A 9,670-nucleotide genomic window follows, 5' to 3' on the forward strand; every position below is an offset into this window, starting at 1 on the left:
TTTGCTTCTGCAGAGAAACCCTGTCCCAGGCCCTAATGATTCCAGAGGATTCCAGTTAATTCTTGAATCCAGATTTTTCTGAGTCCAGAATTGTGCTCTCTGCTCAAGTGGGGCAAAGTTTATCAAAGAAGGCCCACCAGCCGGGGGAGCTAGGAAAGCAGGAGAGGTCTATCAAGGCAGATCTTTCTTTTTTCCTTAAAGATTTTACTTATTTATTTGACAGAGAGAGAGAGCACAAGCAGAGGGAGAAGCAATCTCCCCACTGAGTAAGGAGCCTGATGTGGGGCTCAATCTCAGGACCCTGGGATCATGATCTGAGCCGAAGCCAGACGCTTAACCAACGGAGCCACCCAGGCACCCCTATCAAGGCAGAACTTAAAGGCAAGTCTGAGTTTTCCAGGAGGACCCAGGACAAGGTGAAGGATGTTCTTGGCAAAGGTATGACTAGAGGCTAGGCCTGGAGGAGGACAGTGGCAGACAGACATCTTGGCCAGGGGGGCCAGCACTTGCTTTTCTTTGGATAGATGACTTTGAGTCTAGTACAATTCTTTACTGCCGCTTAACACCAGAAACCTAATTATGACTTTGTGGTTCTCTAATTATGCCTTTTGCCTTTTCGAGACCTCTACTGGTAAAAAGTGGGGTGCTATAAAAATAGCCTCTCTTCCAGCCCAGGGACTGTCATCCAAGCTGTCAACTAACCATTGCAATCTCCATCATCGAAACAGGTTTCTGTTAAAAATAAAATAAAGAGAAGCTGACAGTGATGCCGTGGTTTCTTCACTTTACATTCTTTTAGGGCAAGGTCCTGGAAGTCAGCCTAGCCTAAGGCATGGGAACTTCTTTTTTCAAAAACAGCAGTGTGACTCGGAAGCTACAGTCTGAATTCAAGTCCTGGCTGTGTGACCCCGAGTGTCACTTCATCTGTCCAAGTTTCAGTTCCATCACCCCTAGATGGTGCCCATCTCATAAGTTAATGTATGTAAAGCCCTTAAACAGTGGCTGGTACACAGCATACTCTGTTAGTTGTTATTTTTATTACTTCTCCAGATATGTCAACATAGCTCTGAATAAAGTAACAAACAGTCCTGATTCTCTGCTAGTTTTGAGAGTTTCATTTGCAAGTGCTGGATGTCCTGCTGTGCTCAAGAACACTGGGGGTCAGGGAATGGTCCTCATCGGAGTCAGGGTGTCTTCTCCTTGTGGGAAAGGCCAGAGGTGAAGCTGGCGACTCAGAAAGGGGCCGGGGAATTGAGCACCTCCTTATGGGATATGATTGTCCATCCAGCCTCTCCCTGCTCAGCCGGAGCTGGTTTCCCTCCCCCCAGCTCGGTCCTTCCTTCAGTGTTCAGGTCCTGCTCCAGTTCCAACGTCTCACTGTGCGCCCCATGAGCTCCTTGAACCCTAACTGCCTTGTTCACCCATGTCCCCGAGTTGGAGATAATGCTCCATAAATGGGGCTGAATTGAATGAAAAGGGACGATTTAGATTTTCTCAAAGGGAAAGAGTGGAGCTGAGGGGGCCAGTCTGCGTGGGGAAGCCCAGTCAGTCAAGGGGGTGTTAATCAGAGTTGTGAGCCCCTGGGAACGACAGGGGAGGAGGCTGATTGAGCCTGGGCCCGGTTCCTCGTGGTGACAGTCACAGGGGCTATTTTGGGGGCATCGGCCTCATTCTCAAACGTGGGATATCTGGCTTTCAATGAGTGACATACAACTTGTGCCTTTTAAAGATATTTTATTAAAAAAAAAAAAAAAAAAAGGAAATCAACCAAACAAAAAGCCCAACCCAAGAACTCTTGGTTCTGGAGTCTGGGAGCAGCTTAGGTCTGTGGGGAGGGTGGAACCTGGAAGACAGATGGTGTGGGGGTCTCTGATCCCCGGGGAGGAGGAGCAGGAGCCCCGGGAAGCTGACCCGCCAAACAGCCCTTCCCAGGGCTCAGCCCCACTCTGCGTGAGGCCTGGGCTCACCCACTTGGAAAAGACTGGTCGGGGCGGAGGGCTCAACCCACAGAAAAAGGCAGGGTGGGCAGTTCCGGACAGGTCCCAGACCTCTGGTTAAAGTCACCAACCGGTCAGGAAGGAGAAAAGGGTGGCCCGGGGCTCGATCGGGCCTATCAGCACCCTCCACGAAGGCGGGGTTCAAGTCACCCTGGGGAGGCAGGCTCAGATTGGGAGATGATGCCCCAAGGACTGAGCAGTAGGGGCCCTGGCGAGGCAGGAGCTGCGGGCAGTGCCCGGCAGGACTCCCCGTGGGCAGGGTAGGACCCAGACACTGGAGAGCTCAGTGGCCAGGGGGGCCGCGGGGCAGCGCCCGGATGGGCCGGGGCGGAGGATTGTCCAGGACCGGTTCGGGCCGGGCCCGCACGCCGCCCCGGCGCTTCTGCTTGCGCAGCAGGTAGCTCGAGTACTGCACCTCGGGCATGGCCAGCTTGAGGCAGGCCTCGGTGGCCGGCCCGGCGCCGCCGCTGGGCAGGTCGTAGCCCATGATGTCCACCTTGCGGCTGGGCTGCCACGGCTGCAGCTGCTTGGTGCGGATCTGCGCGGCGGGCCGCAGCACGGGCTCCTCGCCGAAGCAGCGCCGCAGCAGGCGCTCCCGGGCCTCGCGCAGCTCCCGCGCCTCGCGCTCCACGCAGGCTCGGCCGGCGCTCGCCACGCGGCGCCAGAACGTGGCGTTGAAGTGGTCGTAGAGGCCCGCGTCGAGCGCGTTCCAGGCGCGCGCGGCCCGCGCAAGCGCCGCGGGGATGGCGGCGAGGCGCGAGCTGGTGGCGCGCGCGTTCAGCTTGGCGTAGAGCACGTCGTCCAGGTCCCAGGCCAGGAGCCGCCGCAGCAGCACCAGCGACTCGTCGAAGTACTCGGCGATCATGACGAGCGAGAAGACCTCTTCCACCTGACGGATGAGGCCCGCCAGGTAGGCGGCGTCGTCGCGCGGGCTGCGCTCGTTGTCGCCGCCCAGGTCGTAGGCCAACGTGTTGTGCGCGAACATGGCGAAGTGCTCGCCCGCGCGGTAGTAGGCCTCGGGCGCGCGCAGGAAGGCCTCGAGCGACGCGTTGGGCACGCGCCGGAAGGCCGGGCAGTACTGGTTGTAGTAGCTGAAGAGCGACTCGAACATGGCGGCCGGCTCGCGCAGGATGGTGACGTAGACGGTGCCGGGCGGCATGAGGCGCTCGAGCTCCGCGCGGTCGAAGCGCAGGTGGCTGGCTAGCACGTGCGGTGGCCGCGTGGCTGGGTGCACGAAGTGTGCCGAGAAGTTGCGTGGGTAGCAGAACTGGTGCTCGCAGCTCGGGTGCGGCAGCGCCACGGTCAGGTTGTGGCGCTCGGCGAAGCGGAACAGGATGTTCTGGACGGTGGTGCCTGCAGTCTTGTGCGTCTTGAGGAAGGCCACGGTCATGTGCTTGGGGCGGGGCGGTGAGTCCCGCAGAGGCGGGCAGCTCAGAGGAAACAGCTTGGGGTACCTGTCAAGTCCGGGGGGCGGGGGGAGTGTGCGGGGGGGGGGGAGGAAGTGTGTGAGGGGCGCGTCTCGACCCCTGCCCCCCCCCCAGTACGGTAAGATGGGCCACATGCACGGACCAGTAGACGGTATGGCAGGCAGCCTCTAAGATGACTCCCAGTGATCCCTGCTGGCCTCTGGTATTCACTCTCTTGTGCATTTCCCTCCCCCTGAGTGTGAGCAGGATTTACTGTTGCCACTAGGGAACACAATAGGTAGAAATGAAGGTAGAAATGTCACTCGTGAGATTACATTAGAAAGACTATGGCTTCTATGGGGCGCCTGGGTGACAGTGGATTAAACTTCTGCCTTTGGCAGAGGTCATGATCCCAGCCAGGGTCCTGGGATCGAGCCCCACATTGGGCTCTCTGCTCAGCAGGGAGTCAGCTTCCCCGTTTCCGTTCTCTGCCTGCTTCCCTGCCTACTTTGATCTCTGCCAAATAAATAAATAAAATCTTAAAAAAATAATAAAGACTATGGCTTCTATCTTGGTGTCTCTCTCCTCTCTCTCTCTCTCTCTGGGATAACTCAGGCAGGGAGAAGCAAGCTGCCGTTCTGTGAGCAGCCCTGTGTGGAGGTACCAGGTGGCAACAGTCCAGGAGGTACTGGGCCCTCAGTCTATCAGCCTGCTTGAAGAACTCAATGCTGCCAGCAACCACATGAGGGCGATGGGAAGGGGAGGACTTCCAGTCAGACATTCAGATGAGACTGCATCCTCAGCAGCCAGCTTGATTGCAACTCCTGGTGACCTTGAGCCAGAGATCCCCAGCTAAGCCACACGTGGATGCCTGACCCATAGGAGCAAGATAGTAAATGTTTGATGTGTTCAAAACCAAAGTTTTGAGGTAATCTGGCTACACAGAAATAAGATAACGAATATAAGGACAGAGGCCCTTGGAGATCCTTGAGAAAGTCTACTCTACACATGAAGAAACTGAGGACCAGAAGAAAATTCATTTACGTTTTCTGGCAACTCAGATAAAGTCACTATATTCTCTTGTTCTCTGTCTTCTTTCTCACCTTTACTCTTTCTCTGGGTCCTCATGGAGGAGGAGTCCCCACAGCATGGGCTTTGAGACAACCTATTTGCTATATGATTCTGTTGTGTTCCCTGGAGCCTCGTTCATTCAGTTCATTCAGTTTATTCTTTTGAGCATCTGTTATGTGCCAGGCACTATTCTAGGCTCAGGAATTTTGCTAGTATGAAAAACGGAGAATACTCTTAGCCTTCATGAAGCTTTCATTTGTTTCCTTGTTCCTGCAACAAAGGTGTTGGGGATTACAGATGGCCTGTAAGTTCCCTTCAGACTCTGAGTTACTCTCATTTCTTTTCTAGCCTCGCCATCGTGTAATGAGGACTACTCTAAGCACCCTTGAGAACACCACTGAGATTTCCTATCTGTGGTTGGTTTGGGCTCAGGGTAATATCTACCCAGATGCCCCTCTTGAAGACCAGCAAATCCTCCAACAAGGAGAACTGAGCCCATTCACACCTTTCTCAAGGGCAGATCACGTAGGAAATGGGAAAGTTGAGGCCCTGAAGAATGCAGGGATTTGCCGGGTTCACAGAGCCAGGAGTAGGGCAAGGGGTCCTATTCGTTGTCACATGGTATCCTGTATCAGGATGGCTGACTGGGTCACCCATGTCATCATTCCCATTCTATAGACGGGGAAACAGGCTCAGAGAAACAAGGGGATTTGCCCAGCAGAGCAGAAACAATGAGAACTTGTCTGCAGTCCTTTGGGGGAGGCACTCAGACTATGATGCCGTGGGAAGGACTTGGACTGGATTAGAATCCCAGTTTAGTCACTGACTAACTCTGTGCTTTCAAGCAACCTTTCAGTGAAGACCAGTGCCTGCCCAGGGAGGTTGTGTGGATCTAAAGAGAACATATAGAGGGTGCCTGGGTGGCTCAGTGGGTTAAAGCCTCTGCCTTCGGCTCAGGTCATGATCCCAGGGTTCTGGGAACAAGCACCGCATCAGGCTCTCTGCTCAGCGAGGAGCCTGCTTCCTTCTCTCTTTCTGCCTGCCTCTGCCTACTTATGATCTTTCTCTCTCTGTCAAATAAATAAATAAAATCTTTAAAACAAATAAAAATAAAGAGAATGTATAGAAAGCACTTTTAGAATAGAGTGAAGGAGCAAAGTCCAGCAGAAGACAGACTCTTTTGGCAGATAGAAGGAATGGGAAGGAAAGGTCCCAGTTCTGTTGCCAACCAGGCAAGAATGCAACTTGCCAGTGTCCCGCCGCGTGCCCAGGCCCCACCCCCTTACCAGCTGAGCTGTGCCCCCTGGTGGATGAGGAGGCTTAGGGTGCTGCACCCTAGCACCAGCAGCAGGACTTTCCTTCGGCTCATCATCTTGGTGGCCTGCTGCACGTGCTGGAGGATGGGTGGCATGATGGGGTACCCAACCCTGGACCAGCCAGGGCCTCGCTATCCAGGACTCCCTTCGCCGGTACTCATGGGGGCTCCTGGGGATCTGGTAGCAGGGCCAGTATTCCTGAGAGGCCTGGCAGAAGAAGGAGGCAAACAGGTTTGCGGCAGGCAGAGGAGATGGGCTGTGTGCCCCAGCAGGACTGCTGCAGAGAAGAGCTCCAGAGGGTGGGGTGAACAGAGAAGCCAGAGAAGATCGGATTCCTACCTCCCATTACCAAGACCCTATCTCCACCCTGCTCCAGATAACTTAGTCTTGGGTGGAATTACAGGCTCGGGGGTGTGGCCAGCCCTTCAAGCTGTAGCCACTCCTCCCTTGAGCCCGGGCTTGGCTTCCCTGCCTGGGCCCTAATTGTCTTTGTCCTGTGGTCATTTGTATCTATCTCCCCAGTAGGCTTACCTTAGCACCAGGGCTTGGGTTAAAGCACAGAAGTCTCAATTCAAGGTTTCCCTCCTCCAGGGCTCCTTGCCTGGCTGCTTCAGCCAAGAGCTCGCCTTGACTCCCCAGAGTCTGAACCCAGAAGACACTGACTAGACCTGTAGCTTCTTGAGTCTCTTGACACGGGCAAGGGATTACTACTGCGGGCTTACAGCATGTACCACACTCTTACATACTTACTTCCATTGAATCCCCACCACCCTCTAACATAGGTGTGATTCCCCATTTTGCAGACAAGGAAACTGAGTCTCGAAGTGATGGTGCTCCTTGTCCCATGGTCACACAGCTGTTGGCAGAATCAGGATTCAGACCTGCTCTTTCTGGTTTCAAAGCCCATCCCCCTTGGTGTTATGTGTGCTGTTTCCACAGAGAACTGATTTCCCCATCCCTGTTCTAGACTCTGGCAGTTCCGCTTGCTTCTGAGCCCTGAGCCTTCCTCGCTGGGCACCTGCCCTGAGGACCCAAGACCAATAAATCCATGAGGGAAAGAAAGGAAGGACTTGAAATCCCAGAACCCTATCTGGATTTCATCCCCAGACACCTGAAACCCTGGCCACCCATCCGCTGACTCTGCAGGGAGAGGTGCCTGGCCAAGGCCGTGACGTGGCAGCCTAGGAGAGGGGTGGGAGTGTGGGAATACAGAGGCGGTCCTGCTTGTTGTCCTGCAGAGACTCTCCAGGAGAAGGTGGGCCTATCCCAGGTGAGTGGCAGGAGTGAGAGGCAGAAGCGAGAGGGAGGGCCTGGTTTCCGGCCAGGCACCTGTCCCCACACGGATGCCTGGGCTCCAGGGCAGCCCGGCCCTTGGCAGCGCTAGTGGAAAGTCAGCTTCGGCAACAATGCCTGTCCCCCCACTAGGGTAAGGGTCTCTATCTCAGGGGCCTTGGTCTCCAGGTCAGGGTTCAGGTTCAGCCTCACATACACACCTCTTGAAAGGGGAGAATGAGCCGGGAACTCTACGGGCATTTGCACGTATATGGAACTAGGACACCTGGGTCCCAGGAGGGATGAGGTAATGTAAAAACTTTTGACCATCACTTTCCCCTGGGGCTTGGAGCTTGGTTTCCAGTCCCTTTTCTTTACTGCTACCTCCCCCCGGCCCCTCGTTAATCCTGGATTACATTTAAACCTGTTTGGGTAGAAAGATGTCCTGGTTATGCCTTTCTTTTTTTTCCAGGCCCCATCACCTGGTTTCCTCCACCAGCCTGCAGACACACTTAATCTGCCTGGAGCCAAGGGAGGTGAAGGGTACAGCTACACAGGGCCAATCAAGGGCAGAGCAGAGAAAGCCTAACGGCCTGCTGTGTTTTCAAGGATTGCTGGGGGCAGAGAAGGGCTGGCTTTGCCTGAGTAAGGAAGCCGGCAAGAGCAAGTCAGAGCCGATAGCCTCTGCCACTCATCCTGCCTTGAGGATTTGGTGACAAGGTGGGAGTTTCTCGAGGAGGCAGAGTTGGGGGGGGTGTCACCCTATTCTCATCTGTGCCACACTCACTAAAACTACCCTATTTTCAGTGGACTCACTGGGTCACCCAAGGAGGTCAAGCCTGGAGGGAGCTACACTGCGACTTTCCCTGGGGAATGCTTCAACCAGGCCACACAGAGAAGGAGGACAGAGTGCCAGGTGGTCCTCTCCATCCCACTCCCATCCATGGCTTAGCCCTGGGGACCCAGCCAGCCAGACTCCAGGCTGAGGTCCCGCTTGGAATAGGGAATCATCAGCACTCCCTGGACAACAGCCCTCCAGGGTAGGCACCAGTTTCTGCTTGGCCACCATCAGTGACAGGATGCTCACCACCTTCAGATACAGCCTGGTCCGTTTCTGAGCAGCCTCGGCTGTCCCAAAGTTGTTTCTGGGACAGCGAGGATCAGCCCACCACCGTTAATGCCCTCCTCAGCTTGCCTCTTCCACCTTCCACTCCTCACAATTGCTAGTGCTGCCCTCCTAGACCACACGGGTCATTTTTCTCCATGACAGACCTTCAGGTATTTGAAAGCAGTAACCTTGTCTCCTCTGGGTGGGCACTCGGCCAGGCTAAACATTCCAGGTCCTGAGAGAGGGTGCTGCTTGGACACTGGAGGAGGCCTCCCTTCCCTTGGCAAGTTCTCTCCATGATGCCGCCTATGCAGCTGGAGTCTGAGCACTGGCATCCAGGGAAGGGGGCTGGTTGGGGCTGGCTTTAACCTCTGTAATCTCCAGGCTGGCACGGGGTGGGTGGTGGTCTCCTGCGGTCCTGGCTCCAGCCCATTGCATGCTTCAAACTACTCCCTCTGCATCCCCTGTGTCTTCTCCATGGAGAGTTTTCCCCAGCCGTCCCAGACAGGTCAGGATGCCCAGCCTCATCAGAATATCAGTGCTAATTTTAGTCAGAAAAATTTACCTCAGGCTGCTGCCTGGTTTTGCAAATTGCTTTCCTTTCTCCAGGGAACCAAAGGGGGGGAAAATGGTCTAGCTAGCCAGAGCTTTGAAAACTGGCCTGGACACCCACCCACTCCCAAATGAGCCCTTTTCTCTCTCCATCCCAGCCCTAGGGCCAATATGGGTGCTTTTAGAGGAGGAGGGTGTCCTGGCCTGGACCACCAGACCTGACCGTTGGATGACCTGCAGACTCCATCCTTCCTTAAGGATGGCACAGCCCAGTGAGTAGGGAGGGAAACAGTCCAGGGCACTAGAAAGGAAGGGGCCAAGGACTCAGGGGGTTGCAAATAAGTGGCCCAGGAGATCATATTATCTTTCCACCTCTCTTTCTTTTCCTTCCCTTTTCCTCCCAGCCTGCTGCCAGGTCCCCCTAGCCCCCTCTCCCTGCCATCCACTCCCACGTCATCCCTGTCTCCGAATTCCCCTCATCCCCCTCTCTCCATCACTATGGCCCCTCCAGCCCCCATCCCCTCAATTTCATCCCCCACCCGCTCCAGAGATCCCGTCATCCGGATCTGGTCACCATAGGGGATAGGCCAGATTCCCCCTCTCACCCCGGGCCTCCTTTGCTCTCCAGGGGGCAGAGCGCACGCCCCCGCCCCCCCCCCCCCCACCATGCTCTCCCGGCACTAGGCCCCCACGACACTCTCCCGCCCACCCTCGAGCTCCGATCTCTGTCCTGGTCCGGTCCACCTCCGTCCCCCAGCCCCACGCAGGCCACTGCAGTACTCACGCCGCGGGCTCTGCCTCCGACCCGGGTGGGGGGTGGTCGCCGCTATCTCCCAACCCTTGTCCGGAAATCCAATGCGGATCGGAGGGCGCCGGGGGCCCAGAGCACCGAGTGCCGGTTCGCTCGCCTCTCCGCGCCTGGATGGGATCAGGTGGCGGCTCCGCTCT

General features: G+C 55.8%; 1 protein-coding gene across 1 annotated transcript; it reads right to left on the bottom strand.

Annotated features, from left to right (window-relative positions):
- Positions 1–1,027: 1,027 nt before the first annotated feature.
- On the bottom strand, positions 1,028–9,670 carry GAL3ST3 (galactose-3-O-sulfotransferase 3). The gene is made up of 3 exons (XM_044261190.1): positions 9,507–9,670; positions 5,761–5,997; positions 1,028–3,451 (listed from the first exon to the last, which is right to left on the bottom strand). The coding sequence occupies exons 2-3, from the start codon at positions 5,883–5,885 to the stop codon at positions 2,281–2,283; spliced, it is 1,296 nt and encodes a 431-aa protein (XP_044117125.1). The 5' UTR covers positions 5,886–5,997; positions 9,507–9,670; the 3' UTR covers positions 1,028–2,280.

This window comes from Neovison vison, chromosome 7, assembly GCF_020171115.1.
Source record: "Neovison vison isolate M4711 chromosome 7, ASM_NN_V1, whole genome shotgun sequence".
In the NCBI taxonomy this organism is placed as follows: Eukaryota; Metazoa; Chordata; class Mammalia; order Carnivora; family Mustelidae; genus Neogale; species Neogale vison.